The following is a 16,420-nucleotide window of genomic DNA, read 5'->3' as shown; positions in this document are numbered from 1 at the left end:
TATTCTGTGCGAAGCTCCGTTTTGAAAACTATTGTGAGCACACACACACAAAGTCCCACAAAAACCTTCACCTTTGTGACCAAGAAAGGAGTTGTTGAAGGAAACAAAGTTGCTGACTTAAAAACTGTAATTGCTTCTGAATTATATTGACACCTGCGCTTCCTCTCTGTCAGGATATTGCTACCATGCAGCTGTGTGCCAACAAGCTGGATAAAAAAGACTTTTTTGGCAAGTCTGACCCCTTCCTGGTTTTCTACCGCAGTAATGAGGATGGAACGTGAGTGTTGACATTTGGGGTGGGCTCAGACCTCAGGCACACACACACACACACACACACATCTCTCTCTCTCTCTGTCTCTCTCTACATATATATATACACACACACACACACACACATATATATATATATATATATATATATATATATATATATATATATATGTATTAGGCGTGTAACGATACACAAAATTCACGGTTCGGTTCAGTTCGATACTTTGGTGTCACGGTTTGATATTTTTTCGATACAAAAAAATGTTCATGCCTTTTTAATTTGTCATTTATTAAAATTATAAATATATATTTTAACTCAAAAGTACAGTTTTTAAATTTAATGTTGCTGAAATAACAAAGTAATAAAAAAAATAATCTATCTGATCGAGAAATCACTCATCTTTGGAAAAGAGAGTTTATTACAGAGAAATGGCTCTTTCCAAAATAAAAGCTATACTATACGCTTCTTCTGGGCTATATTCTCAGCAGCATATTAAACATATCAGGTCCCCATAAGGAGAATCATGTGCTAACAGCTGTCTAAATGACTCGGGTAAAGTTTGTAGCATGCGTGCTTGTTGTTTTTGTCTGCTTCCACTTGTCTTTGCACTAAGATGATGTCAGCATAAATGTGCAGTCATATTCATTGTGTTCCCACTAGTGTTGTCAGCGTTAATCTCGTTGAAATGACGTTAACGCCACAACACAGCAAATCTCCGTTAACGAGCTACCGCGGATCGCCCCGTGCGTGGGGCTGGACGGCCAACACGTTAACGAGCTAACTGCGCTAACACACTAGTTCCCACCAATGTAATTGAGCATTGCATGGCACATCCAACATACTGTTTTACTTTTGTCCATGACGCGCTTACCTTCAGGGTCATACTTCACATGAAAACCAAAATACCACATCTGAATGAGGGTGGGGGAGGTTCAATTTGCCGTGTTGCAAGGAGAGCTTAACTTCTGTCTAGCTTGCCCTGCTCTCAGTGAATCTGCGTTCGACTACTCCGCCTAGGCTGCACTGTCGAGCGCAGATCCACTGAGCGCTCAACACAGACAGCATCGTCAGAAGGAAAGTTGATAAAATAAATAAAAAATTTTGTATTGTTCGATACATATGCGTACCGAACCAAAAGCACTGTATCGAACGGTTCAATATCGATACGAGTATCGTTGCACCCCTAATATGTATGTATGTATAGGGGTACAAATCTCTGATTAGCAAAAAAATCACATCCTATTTGAGATTGTAAAGTTTTAAATTCCAGGACATATTATTATTACGTATATACAACCTCAGTAATGAACAGTAATACATGGCATCTTATACCGTGATGTTATTCTTAACAATTCTACGCCAAAATCTCTGGCTCTATTCCACAGCATGACTTTTACCGTCTTCCTTCTCTCACCCCAACAGGTCATTACAGATGGCTGCCCCTCCCTTTCTTCCTGTTAAAAGGGAGTTTTTCCTTCCCACTGTCGCCAAAGTGCTTGCTCATAGGGGGTCATGGGTTTTTTTCTGTATGTACTATTGTAGTGTCTGCCTTAAAATATAAAGTGCCATGAGGCAACTGTTGTTGTGATTTGGGGCTATATAAATAAAATTGAATTGAACTGAATTCAAAATATGGAAGTAGTGTGTAAAAAACTAACTACACCCTTAGTGTTTCCATAAGAATTAAGAGTCTAAGCCAGGTGGTGGCAACGTGGTTATGTGAGCATGAGCAACCATATAAAAGCAGAAGTTTTGTCATTTTGGAGCTCTGGAGTTTTCAAGTGTGTGTTAATGCACTGGTAAGGAGGAAAGACATCAGCAATGATCTGACATCATTTCATTTACAAAATGTAACACTCTTCAGCCTGTGGGGCTGCGAAATAATGACTGTTGCTCCAAACCGCTTCCAGTACTTATTCCCAAGTGGTGCTGTGTAGCAGAAAGCACTCAATAAGTGCTACTTTCAACTGTGAAACAGCACACAAACACATTATTAGTAAAAGAAAGGTTATGGAAGGTGTTCTGTGAAGGTGTTTCATATGAAGACCACATTTAATAATACCCATTGTCACATCTGGTTCACACACTTATTTTCCATACAAATCAACTTTGCTGCACGTATACTTCTGACTCGAGTTCCACCAGAAGTCACATTTGTTTAAGTTTTTAGATCGCTTCGACTGCTGTGCCTTGGAGAGATTTTTGTAGTAATAAAATAAAAAACAGGAAGGAGAAGAAAATAAAGGTAAAACTGTTATATCCTCTGGATATTCTTAAGCAGACAGAAAAAATATAAAAGCTTACAATGCCTTTTGCTCAATTGCAGAGGAAGGAATGGGAGATTAGTGGGGGGATCTTCACTGGTACAAAAGGAGCAGTATAAATGTTCTTTCCCTTTTTGTTCCTCATGGCTGATTTTTTTTTGCTTGCAGGTTCACCATCTGCCACAAGACAGAGGTGATCAAGAACACACTGAACCCAGTGTGGCAGTCCTTCACCATTCCTGTTAGAGCTCTCTGCAATGGTGACTATGACAGGTCAGAAAACATGATCAAATTTAATATCGAGGTATTTTATGACTATTTAGAAACCTTCAGAGATCTTCCATGTTGTAAGCTATTTGTTTTCTCTGGGTAAACTAAGAACAATCGGGCACAGATAGACTTTTAAGTGGATGACATCGCCTGTTGCTGGGGCGGTCAGAATAATGCCAGCAGTCGGTCGTGGTGTCCCAGGGACCAGCACTGGTGTTATTGAGACTGACCTAGTTTGAAGACAGCCCTGTGTTACATATTCAGTCATGCTGGACCATGCTGAGCATTTGTTAAGCCACTGACTACAGAAATGCACAGTGCCACCGTTGCTATAACAAGGACTCCTGTCATAAATCTGACAGATTTTTGTGAATTCATCACATTTTATATTTGAACCACTTTAAGCCGGTTGATTTATATATAACGTTTTGTGATGTTTATCAATATTTGAGACTTTCTAGCTTTATGTAATGCTACAGCTATTGCTGTAATGCTAATGCTACAGCTAATGCTATTGAGGAAAGGCTGGTTGGAGACCACAGCACAAACAAAATTGTTGTGATCATGTGCAACAAACTTTCAATCTTGTTGCCTTTAAAATATTTTTCTTCAAAGACAGAGAACAGATCTGAGACCATTTGCAGTCATTTGCAGTCTTCAAAGGGACTTTGCTTTGTTAGGACGGAGATAAAACTGGAATTAGATGGAGTCATTGGCTATCAGTCTTTTAACAATTTGTGACTTAATGGGGTGAAATTGGCAGTTACATGCCTGTTTGTGACAGTATGTCAAAAACACGGAAATTCACATTAAACAGTCCAGCCAGGAACTCATGCATTTAAAACAGAAATTCAAAATAGTTATATATTTATTGCAAGACTGCAATTTAAGTGCAACATATTAGTAACTGATTCTATAAACATTTCAACATCTGAAGAAAACCTGCAGAAAACAGTCATAGACGTAAATGAATGGTCGTAAAAGTGGGACTGTTCGTGACTACAAGGAAAACTCAAGAATCAACATTTCCACATTTAAAATCAGAGTGAAGAATTCCATATTACAACAAGTTGATAAGTTCAGATTATTTGGATTGCAAAGTCAAAAAAAGCTTTCTTTGACTTAGCAAAGATTTTAGATGATTGATAAATTTCCTTCAAGTCAAAGTGATTCCTTGATGACTATATACATATCTTCATGTATGGAAATGGAGCTGGGACAATAAATAAGAAAACTGTAGACACCATTAACTTCCTAAGACCCGAACTCTTTCATGGCATGCATTTTTAACTTCTCTTTGCTATTTGGACTGATTGGGACCTGATGAATGTAAAAACAAAGAATTACCTGATTTGTTTTACCTGATTTTTGTTTCTGAGAAAAATCAGATCCACATATGAGGACATTTGTTTTAAATTTCGATAGGACAGTGGAATGTCCTCGTAAGTGGATATCAGGCCCTTGTAGAGAAAAATTAAGTATTTTGGTCTAGACAACCCAAAATGTGATGTCCACATATGTGGATGCCAGGTCATAGGAGGTTAAGGCAGCAGAGAAGTGGTTCGTCAGCAGATGATGAGAATGTCATACATGGAAAGACTGACTATTGAAGAGCTTTTCAAAAAGAGCAAAGACCAGAAAATGTCTATGTAAAAATGTCAGAAAGCAAGATTCTTTGGACACATAATGAGAAGCGACTTTGACTATGACTTTGTACATGTGGAAAAATCTAAGGCAAGAGAAGCAAAGGCAGAAGAAGAGAAACCCAGACTGGAAAAAGAAAACCTCGAATATGTTCCTGCACTGTTTGACTGAAAGAGCACCTTGGAGGACCATGGCCACCAACACCATTCAGCAAGGCACTTACGAAGAATGACACAGGCACTTGCTTTTCTATAGGACTATAACAAGGATACAAAAGGTCGGCAACCAGTTGAGTTTCATTCATTGGTGCAGACTTACTGAGACAGTTTGAAATGTGTGAATAATCTGAGGTTATAAATGACACTGCTGTTGTTTGGAGACAGGGAGACCTGTGCAGTTACTTCATAATGGAAACCAACAACCTCTGGACGACCAGTTGGTCACCACAACTAGTTTTAATCATTCACTGAATGTGAAAAAAAAATCACTGCAATTTACTGGGAACTGACTATTTGTCCTAGTTGTGAAAAGGAGGGTGCCATAACAACCAACTGAATGGAAAATGTCATTGGCTCCATGCAGATCATAAATAAGCAGCTCTCTGCTAGCTGTGGTGCCAAACAACATGCAGCACATTTGGCTGTTCATGAAGCTGAGATGATGCTTCCAAGGTTATATGTGGAAATTTCTATTCATTTTTTCTCTGAAATCTGAAATTGAAATTGAAATCAGCTCTATCTGCTCCTGATATGATGGCGTAAAAAGTATTTTTTTATTCAATCAAACATAATTTGAGGTTCAAGTTTCTCACAAAAAACCCACGGCCTTCAAAAATAATATGTGCTTGTCTGTTTCAGAACTGTGAAGGTAGACGTCTATGACTGGGATCGAGATGGAAGGTAAGAGCATTCGCAGATAAGCACTCACTACACCTTCAGACACTGATCCCTTGTGTTAGAAGGGAGTGAAACGTCTTGTTTACAGTCTGTGAGACAAACTTGGTGGTGAAGAGCTTGAGGGGTTTTGACACAATGTGCTACAAAACTTATGCTGCAAGGACAGATAGGCCTGATTTGGAGATTAATAGGAACAATTCCATATTTGACAGTTATTAAGAAAAAAAAAATATATAGCTCTGTAGCTCAGATGAAAAAAACGATTTATCTAAAAAACATTTTGTTCCTGCTTGCTTGTCTGTGTGGGTGCTGTCTGCTGTAGCCATGACTTCATCGGCGAGTTCACCACCAGTTACAGAGAGCTGTCTCGGGGGCAGAACCAGTTCAATGTCTATGAGGTGAGACACAACATGGAGATGGCTTGTTATTTCATACCACCGTCATCATATAAAGACCTCGCAAATCCAATTTAGGTGATTTTAATCTCTAACAACCTCGAACCCTCACAATGGCACAATTTTTTTCTAAACTGAAAGATTGGATTTCAAGTGATGAATGTAAAAACAAATAAAATGAAATAAAAAATGTAAAAGAATGAAGCTGAAGGTTATGAAACCTTCAGCTGAAAGGATAATTTCCGGAACATATAAACAGACAGGTAATTGAAAATACAAAGTCGTGTATTTTTACATACCTTGTTATGACTTTGGCATTGTCACAATAATATATGGATTTAGCATATGCAGTAATGATTTATTGTCCATAATTTAAAAAAAAAGTTTTCACATTTATAAGGTTGCATTGTGCTAACTTTGTATTCCTACCTGAAAGAGAGAGCTTCCTAGCTAGTGGGTTAGCACTGATTCCCACTAAAGGACACTTTTCATATATACAGTATAACAAGTTCCATCACATTTGTACATTGATTTTAGAGTATCACAGAGAGGAGGGGGTTCAGCTAGCATAAACAGCACTGATTTCCAGAGTATGTAACAAGGACACGTACTACTGCACAACTGTGTTTTGTTTCTAGACTTCTAGATTACTGTAGGAGCTAGACTTCCTTATAGTTTTATGCTATTGAGCAAAGGTTCTGTGGGGAATAAACGCACAGAGAATGTATCATCACATTTGCAAGGGCCACAATGCATTTGAAACACAAAAGAATTGGTATTTATAATATAATATGATTGTCACACAATGATACAGGTAGTTGCCTGAGGTAGAATCAAACCAGGGCCCTTATATTAGCCCTTTAACATATGAGTCCCTTTCTCAACAAACTGAACCATCTTGGTGGTCCATTGGAAGCTTTTTCACTCATTTTTAGTCCAGTCCTTTAATCCTTTAATCCTGCCTGACTATTTTCAAAGAAAGTTTTTTGTTTGTTTGTTAAGCTACTTAACACTGACCTATGAATCATTCAAGCACAAAAAATGCACCTGGGTCATTCCTAGTATTTAGTGCCATTTGAGTCTTCATGATAGAAGCAAGTGCACTACACTACAAACTCCCCTATTGCACAGCCTGACACATAGTATTTTTGCGCCAACAAGGTGATTCACAATGAGCTGTTAGTGAAAAATTGGCTGATATGCTATTTGTGGTATACCTCGACATGGTGTGCAGTGTGTCCTTAAAAATGTTGAGGAAGCTGGACAAAAGAAGAAGTGACGTACCTAAAAAAATATATCTGCATCACAAAGTCATGTCCTTAAGAAACAGGAAAAAAATCCAGCAAAGACTTAAGAGATACATCTGGCACGTCATAGATCCGTCTTCTCTTCACCAAATCCTCATCAGAAATGGTCTCAGTGGAAGGGTGGATGCCAGGAAACTAAGAAAGGGAAAAAGGGAGAAAGGGCTGAGGTATGCCAAGTTACACAAGAACTGGGCTGAAAATCAGTGGTAACACCATCCAAATTTAAAAGTTTCACTTCAAGTTGTTGTGAATATTCATGAAAGAGGTCAGTAGAGAGATGCAGCACTGAGTGTCTAGAATTAGATAGAACTTTATTAATCCCTCGGGTGGGTTCCTCTGGGAAATTCGATTTCTGTAGCTGACTGTAAAACACAGTGGAGACTCTGTGGCTCCTGTCAAAGGTGATGAAGTCCAGACAAGCAGATTTTAATCAGCCATGGGATGCACTGTTAACATTACACCAGTATACGCCATGAAATAAATAATATCAGTGATTACACACACACACACACACACACACACACACACACACACACACACACACACACACACACTCACAAATAAAATAGAAACCAATAAATGTGTTGCATTATTTTGCTGGAAAAATCAACAAGCGCACACTGAACTGACAAATCTATTATTGCCCCCAGCTTATTCAAATCTCCTCAGTAAAGATGTACTTTGTTCCAGCCAAACAAATTAATAGTAATGTTGCAACATAATTACTGGAAAACCACGTGGTCTGAAGGAGAGAAAAAAACAGAAAGCTCTTTGATGAGCTTTACAGTGACGGACGTGCACACGGATGTTCTCTCAATTCTCTATACACACATCAGATCGATTTGTAGGCTGCCACCATTATCAGCAATCTGCTGAATTATTCATGTTCATTTTTGCACTTCATTTTAAGCTATAAGGTGGTTTTATGGAGGCACTCATCATCACTAATGTGCTCTTTCTGTCACGGGCAGGTTTTAAATCCCAAGAAGAAAGGCAAAAAAAAGAAATACATCAATTCTGGAACTGTGAGTGCACCCACGTCACCCATAACTGCCTGTCATTTCCTCTGTATTGCTATTTACTGATGTCTTATTGAATCATATAGTAGTATAGGTATCATCACCTCTTACATCTGCTTCTTTTCACTGGCTGGCCACCTGTTTAGTTTTTTTGCCTGGCCCTGGTCCCTCTCCCACCGTCCTGTTCTGTTTATCGCTCTGTATGCATTTTGGTATGTGTGTGTTTGCCAGGTAACACTGCTGTCCTTCAAAGTGGAGTCTGAGTATACCTTTGTGGATTTCATCCGAGGAGGGTGAGTAGAATAATAATTAGCCCGCGCTCACAGTGAGTGTCAACAGCCACCATTTTGAGGGTTTGTGTCTTTGTGCCAGTATCTCTCAAGATTATGTTTCCCAAAAGCATCATGCTGAGCACCACACTGAGCTCATATTGGCTTTGAAAGGGTGAAGCTTTGAGGAAGTCGGTGTTTGCAAATCTTATTTGTAAATAACTAATTTATTCAGTTCATTCACTTTTAATTAGCAGCTCTATTTGTTTTATCTAATTAGCGCTTCAAGATGGTGAAGGGAATATTGTCCTTCCATTCTAATTAGCTAGTTACTGAGACCGAGTTACAGCTTGTCGTGTTGGTAGAGTTGTGTGTTCGAAGGGTTTGTAGAGTGTTTGTCAAGTGGGCTAAAGTGCGTGTTACTCTTTCATGTTTCTTTTTATTTTATTTACCACAGAACACAACTCAATTTCACTGTGGCGATAGACTTCACCGCGTCTAATGGTAAGTCACTGCCTCACAACCATTTTGCTTTATTGTGATGTGTGCACATATTACTTTTTTTTGACCTACCAAAAAAATTTAATACAATGTTTGTGCCATTCTTTGGTTTTCCCAGGAAAATACTCCTCTGCACTTACACCTATTAAGTAGCACCTATTAGCATGCTAGCAAGCAAAACTAATGTAGGGTACATGGTATGAACTTATTCTTAATATTTTGGTTTTGCCCTTGTTGGTATGCTCAAAAGCTCATGTGAGCATTTGCAAAGCAATACTTCACAGTATGTTGTGACTACAGTCTGTTTTGCTTTGGTTATGATGTGCTGCTAATCTGTAGTTTGGCGCAGGTCAGCTGTTTCTACTGGATTCGATTCCTTACGTTAACCAAATCTAATCACCCACTCAATTTAGCTTCCTAACTGCAAATATTACTGCATAATAGCATTATTATTGTTTTTTAATAATAATATGAACTTACTTATATTGTATGGTATTACCTTCACCTCCAGCACTACTCCCAGGAACCTTGGAGTCCGTTTTGGCTAGGACATGTCCTTTAACTTCCATATTTAACAAAGAACTATGACTGCCTTCTTTTATCTGCACAATATCGTCAAAATGAGAAGCATCCTGTCTTAAACAGATGCTAAGAAAGCATTTGGTACTCTAGGTGGGACAACGCGCACTCTCTGAGTACAGACTTGCGATTCCTGGAGTTTCCAGAAGTCGAGTGGAAACAGCTTCCAGTTTGGGTTTAGGAGACAGTAATAAGGCTTTAAACTGTACTTGTTAATCAAGTTTATAGTGAGGGCTGGATCAGGTGACCGTTAACCATCCCTTAATGGTCCTGCTGCTACAGGCTAAAGCTGAATGGAGGCTTCCCACAATCCAGTAAGCATCCATTCCCCCTCCATTCACTCCCCATACACTTATATATATTACCTTTGCATGTCTTAAACTTGTTTTTGTCCTGTTTGTGCTCTTTATGCTTCTCTTTCCCTTCCTCCCCATCACTTGTGGCAGATGGCTAACCCTCCATAAGTCTTCTGACAGAGGTCTTCCTTCCCACTGTCATTAAGTGCTGTCCTATAGGGGCTCATGTTATCAAAATATAAAACTATTACCGGTGTTGGGGAGTAACAGAATACGTGTACCGCTGTTACGTGTTTAAAATACAAAATATGAGTAACTGTATTCCGTTACAGTTGCCGTTTAAAAAGGTGGTACTCAGAATACAGTTACTTTCTTGAAATACAGGGATTACACGGCTGTCTTTTCCTGTTTCATATGTTAGGCTGTCCCCTCTCTATTTTTGGTAATTCCACGCCGGTGGAAACCCAAACAAAACATACATTAAGAGGCTCTAATGCTCAACCTTGCGGCCCATGTCACCTCTACTTGCACAATGAGGTGACGAAATATTTTTTTTAATTATTGTTCAAAAAATGATTTAATATGAAGGCAATAGGCAGAGTGTTACAGGCATAGCCCTAAAGAATTTAGCCTCGTGGGCAGTATAGTCCAGTTGTAAGTAAGCTATTAAGACTCGACTGTACACTGTGTTCGTGTTTTCCTCCAAAACAATAAGTTCAGTTGGAGCAGCCTTTCAACGCCTCTCTCTGTCTCTCGCTAGCAAAGTTGACCCAGACAACAAAGTAAAGCTAGTTTTCGGCTATGAGCCCCACACGGAACCCGCCAGAGGTCCCTTTACTACGGTTCGCAGCCGCGGACCTGTTTTATATACCTACTGTTACTCATTTATGTTAAGATTATATTAATATTATATTAATATTAATATTATATTAAGATTTAAAAATCTAGTTGGTATTGGTATGGCGAGTAACCTTCAGTAATAGTAATAAATCACACAGCAATAGTACATTCATGTAGTTATAAAAAGCTTGATAACATATTAAGTAATCCAAAGTATTCAGAATATGTTACTGTCATTGAGTAACGTAACTGAATACGTTACAAAATACATTTTGGGGCATGTATTCTGTAATCTGTAGTGGAATACATTATAAAAGTAACCTTCCGAACACTCACTATTACTTTTAATCAAACTATGTAGTCCCTCGCAATTGATCTGCCAAGTTTGAGGTAGATCAGATGGACAGGTAAAAAGATGAGAAGAACAGACAAACAGACATACGTGGATTTATTTGTGACGATGTTAAAAAGCATTTTTACACTGTCTGTTCTTTTGGTGTGAGCATTGTGGAGATTCCCATGCTTCAATCAAAAATATATTCTACTCCAGGTGCTCTTGACAAAACTGTACAAGCTTAAAACAGTTTAGTTTAAAAGCATTAAGCTGGAAGTGGTGGTAAATGTGCAAATCAGCTGTATTTAACAGAAGTCTGGATTCAGCACGAAGCTTGATTGGCTCTTGCTGGGGAAATGATATATGAGAAATGTGCCTTTATGCTACTTAATTAGCATGCTATTCAGTTATATCACCTCGTGTTTTCTCCTAACTGCAGTCTCCTCTGTCTGAAACTGTGCTTTCTGCTGTTAGACACAGCAAAGGTATTTCTTTCCCTAATATAATTTGACCCTTCACCTTTCATTGGCAGGTATACTCAACTTCTTGATGGTGGGTGCTGGATAGATTGTTACATTAAGGCTCTTATTTTCACATGATGGAACATGCAGTCAACCGTGCAACGTGCACAGGGAATGGTGAATGTGTCTGGTATTTTCATGGCCAGAGGTGCACCTGCAGCGCAGTTGGGAGCTTGATGGGATTAGGGGGAATACATTATCAGTGGGTGTGTGGGGAGCAGGCATCTGTCGTGGATAATCAAATCACCCCCCCATACCCCTCCCCTTCATCCCCTTTAAAAGCAGGGCACTCTTTTTAGAATGGAAGAGAGAGTCCAAACCACCTTATCCCAAGGGGGCAAAGAGAGAGCTGTCTTTTAGTCACATTCTGCGATCTTTATATGTGTGCAATAATTACAGCGCTAGCAATACCAATGCATTTTCTTAAGACATTTAGCATGATTGCATAAACTCCTTAATTCCCCATACAAAATCCTGTTTCCGTGAGTCTTTGATTTTCCAGAGATAAAAAGTGTCTTCTTTCCCTGCAACTATCAGATTTTACTGGTACACCCACAAGTCTATACATAATTCATCACAGCCATAGCCTGTCTCTGTTTGCTGCATCGGGAAAACCTGAAAGAAGGAGATGAAACATATGGTATTTTCTTGGCATTGATCATCTCATAGTTTTCCACTGGTGATTTAGTGTTGCTTGTATTTTGCAGATGAAAACAAACCAGAGAGAAGGAGGCACTGTTCACTTCACATTGTGCTCTGTGTGCATGTGTGTTTCCTCTTCTAAGGTAACCCATCCCAGCCCACCTCCCTCCATTATATGAGTCCGTACCAAATGAATGCATATGCCATGGCACTGAAAGCAGTGGGAGAAATTATCCAGGACTACGACAGCGATAAGCTCTTTCCTGCCTATGGCTTCGGTGCTAAGCTGCCCCCCGATGGCAAAATCTCCCACGCGTTCCCGCTGGTAAGAAACACACGCACAGTTTAAATGTAGAAGGCAAATATGCACAGTTCATCTGTGGCAGGGTGTGCTGGACTAGAAGATGCGGCCGTGACACCAGCTGTTTGTACAAGTTGAGAAGTTGGCTCATCTGCCTGCCAGCAGGAATCTCTCAGGATCCGCTCCACTTCCTCCCGGCTCCCTCCCGAGGGGACAAACCAATAAAAAATCAGTGGCTATGAAGCTGAAGTACCTACCTGTGCTGTGAAAGTATTGATTGCTGCGGTCTTACAGAAGTGCTTCAACAGACAGGACAACTGCAGGATTTTTTTTTTTAAAATAGGAAAACTTCTTAGAAATAACTACTACTTAAAAAAAATGCATTCATTTTTCTTTGATTCTATTGTTTTCTTTCTGTAACAATGTTTTTTGCATTTAACTGATCTCACTTCTTATGATCCAGAGTGTTTTAGCTCTTTCAGTTTGAAGACCACAAGGGCAACAGTCCTTTCCATTAAAAAATGTTTTTTTTCCCCCAAAGACACTGCAGTGAATGCAATCACCGCATATAAAAAGTTCGCAAGGGGAATCTGGCTGATCAAAGTGATTTAACATTTGGCATTTTTATCCATATGCCTTTCGTCACGCTGGTTAAAACTGGTTAATAACGGGAACAGAGACCTGACAGTTTCCCATCTGTTTCCAACCATGCATTTTTGGATCATATGTCAAAAAACTAAAAGAACAACTGAAGTTCTTGGACCTTGTAACCACTGAAACAGCAGCGTGCTGGTGATGTTTACATATATGCCAGGATGGGAGAAAAGTGCAGATTGTTGTATGTATTATTTACTATGTTACTGGTTGGAATGTTCCTGTGTAATATTACTGTTTGGAAGGAAAAGGACAAGAAAGTAGTTAGCATTTAAACATTTACAAAAAATGATGAGAGCGGATTAGCTAACATTTGCTAGCTCTTTAACACTGGTCCATCTGCTGTTGGTTTCAGGGTGATTATAGTTAGTGTTGTGAAGTAGTAGTGACAAAGGAGTAGTATTTTGATGTCCACATAACATGTAACTCATCTCCAGTGTTAGTTAAAATATTCCATCACTGATAAAAAGGGTGAATGTGCAGAATATAACACGCAGTGCCATGACTCCAGTTTCACAAGTCTCAGGCATCAAATCTGGTCAAAAATGACTTGCAGGTAGTAAAAAAAAAAAAAAAAAAGAAGTTTCTTTTGTCCTTCTGGTTTCTTTAAAAATGTGACATGATGTGGAAACTTTGAATAGAAAATATCTATCTGTGCTCATGTTTCATGTTGATGAATGCTTCAAGGACAGAGTGCATTTCCTAACATTTGTATGTGTTTTTGAAACCTTTAAAACTGGATACTTGCTGCTTGTGCCGGAGCTGGGCAGCTATGTGAGAAAGTAGCCAGTTTTTTAGTTTAAAGAGTGAAACTGACTCAGGTTGTAAATGTGTGTACTCTCTTTTTAAATGAGCTTCATCACCCAGTGATGAATCTAATCAGATTATAATCAGTTAAATGTAGATAGATTTGATTTTATCAAAGCTGACAGCAGCATATCCAGCCTGTGTACAATATTTAATATACACTATATGTGCACTGCATACTTCATAAGGGCAATGTCTGCTGTTTGTTGCAGAATGGTGACAATGATAATCCAAACTGTGTGGGCATCGAGGGAGTCCTGGAGACTTATTTTCAGAGCCTGAGGGCGGTGCAGCTGTATGGACCTACTAACTTTGCACCTGTTATCAACAAAGTAGCAAAGTAAGTTTAAAGATTTGATTTTGATTTTTTGATTTGATTTTGATTTTATTGATTAGCATTCAAATTCAAATCTCAGTGAAAACAGTGGGAAAAAAAAACAAGATGGATGTATGCGGTAAAATATTATATTTTTAAGTAGTAGGTGTGCGTAGTTACATCAAATTAGTTTTTAATAATTGTAAATCCTGGAGAAAGCTATGAATTTGAGTAGCATTAAGATTATATATATATGTGCAATGCTGTTTGTGAAAGTTTGGAGGTCAGAAGTTTAGACAGGAGACAGCTGTGATGAGGAGTTAAATATCATTTTTTTATACAGGGATATATAATAATTAAAAAAATCTTTATAATCTCTTATATTAAGCTGCAAAAAACAGTAAGTCTAGGCTCCTGGGCTTTGTAGCTCTATGGACACCTATTTGGTTCATCGCATGTATAATTTGCGCAGCATGGCATTTTTTAAAGTTGAAATGAGCAGGGGAATTAAGAAAATCTGGTATTCTGATGTCCTCAGTAAGTACCAGTACTGATCAATCTGATGTTTGTACATCATCCTGGTGTTATCTGAAATCTGATGAAGGCAATAACAGTGGAGTCAAAGACGAAACAAATGACAAAAAAACATATTGTCACTTTGTATCAATATTTTTTATGACTTTGACACTTAAACACATTCAAAAAGTAAAAGCACTGGAGACACAGGAAATGTGTAAATCTTTTTTTTTTTAGTATTTCAGAATTTCAAGGTTAAGATTCTTTGTGCAAATAGCCGTTATATATATCCTGCATCGTTATTTCTGAAGTGGTTCCTAGATGTGTTACAAAAAAACGGGAAAGAAAAAGATTTTGCTGCCATAGTAAATTGCATGTTTTTGCTCTGGTTGTTCGAGCAGAACAGAATGTTGGACGTTAAAACTTACGTGCACTGAATGATCAGTTGTCATTTATATATCCCACCCTGTGTTGGAATGCCACCTGCCAAGCAGCAGAAGGCATTAAAGTGGTGCTAAGAGAGTATAAATAAAAAACTCACATACTCACAAAATCATCCTAGCAGTATGCTACAATCCCATTTATTAACACCACACCCACACACAATTACACACAAAGGCACAGAAACACTGACTGACACAGATTTATACTGTTTTCATCAACACAAAACAGGGAAGTCAGTGGTGATAGATTCTTCCCTCTAACAGTAAATTCACAAGCAGCAGGTAAAAAACACACGCAGACACATCCAGCTTGAAACTCATTTGACTTCATATCGAGTTAAAGTTGATCTTTAGCGATGTGAGTACATACTCTTGTTTTGTTATCATTCCCCATGATGGACAGGGAATGAAGAGCAGTGGAAAAATGAGAAGCGCGGTTGCAGGATTTTAACTTTGGGGTGCTTGTTATTATTAAAAGGTTTCTGGCTCAGGGTGTGAGTGGATGGGTCGCTATGCTGGGTGAAAGATATGAAGTCCACTTTTTATTGCAGTAACTATATATAGTTTAAGTCTGTATTGTGTTATAGCAAGGCAGGATTGTGTAAGAGAAATAGTAGTCATTGTCAAGCATATTTTGCTAACATTATCCACCATAAACATCGGTCATATTAGGTATCGGCAAAACTTTAGCATTTATTTATTTTTTTGTTATTAAAAAAAGTTATTTATTAGTGTATCCCTTTGTAAGCGCTACAGAGCCTAGTCCCACATTAGCATCTACTTTAACATAAATAAAGTAGAGATTAAAATAGAAGCTAAAATGCCTTATTTCACACAGAGGATGAATTGAGGCTCAGGATAATATAAATTAATCTTTTTTCTGTTTCTCAGCTGGTAGAGCAGGTCAGCTACTAACTGGAAGGTTGATGGTTCGATCACAGTGTGCTCCAGTCTTTATGGAAAGTATCCCTGGGAAAGGACCCCCATGTTTCTCTCCATTGCATCCATCGGAGTATGAATGTGTGAGGAAAGAGGATGTTAGATAGGAAGCACTTAGAAACAGCGTAGAATGGGTGAATATACAAGTTGTGTAAAGCGCTTTGAGTGCTCAGATAGAAAAGTGCTAAATCAGTCCAAACCAGTTCATTTACCATCTACAACAGAAAGTAGAAAACGGGCCATTTAAGTGGTCTTTGTGTCCAGGCAAGCTGTTTGAAACTTTCAAATCTATTATCAGTTCAAAATGTGTAAAAAGAAATTTCTGAAGCTGACATTTTCAAGTTTAGTGTAATTCATGATTTCAATTCAAAAGAATTTATATTTTGCATTTATATT

The 16,420-nt window shown here is 38.4% G+C and overlaps 1 protein-coding gene across 2 annotated transcripts in view; it reads left to right on the top strand.

Annotated features, from left to right (window-relative positions):
* Positions 1–16,420, top strand: part of LOC147305302 (copine-9-like) — a 115,133-nt gene that overhangs the window by 81,668 nt on the left and 17,045 nt on the right. For both annotated transcript variants that reach the window (XM_086276248.1, XM_086276247.1), the window contains exons 8-16: positions 174–277; positions 2,704–2,808; positions 5,307–5,348; positions 5,668–5,743; positions 8,019–8,072; positions 8,298–8,359; positions 8,793–8,839; positions 12,192–12,373; positions 14,023–14,150. In XM_086276248.1, the coding sequence (XP_086132374.1) occupies positions 174–277; positions 2,704–2,808; positions 5,307–5,348; positions 5,668–5,743; positions 8,019–8,072; positions 8,298–8,359; positions 8,793–8,839; positions 12,192–12,373; positions 14,023–14,150 (800 nt within the window). The remainder of the gene's footprint in view (positions 1–173; positions 278–2,703; positions 2,809–5,306; positions 5,349–5,667; positions 5,744–8,018; positions 8,073–8,297; positions 8,360–8,792; positions 8,840–12,191; positions 12,374–14,022; positions 14,151–16,420) is intronic.

Source organism: Aulonocara sp. 'chitande type north' Nkhata Bay, linkage group LG20 (genome assembly GCF_057382095.1).
Source record: "Aulonocara sp. 'chitande type north' Nkhata Bay isolate Kocher_YH1m ecotype deep benthic linkage group LG20, A_spYH_male_GT1.1, whole genome shotgun sequence".
In the NCBI taxonomy this organism is placed as follows: domain Eukaryota; kingdom Metazoa; phylum Chordata; class Actinopteri; order Cichliformes; family Cichlidae; genus Aulonocara; species Aulonocara sp. 'chitande type north' Nkhata Bay.
This window is presented reverse-complemented; position numbering and strand designations above follow the sequence as displayed.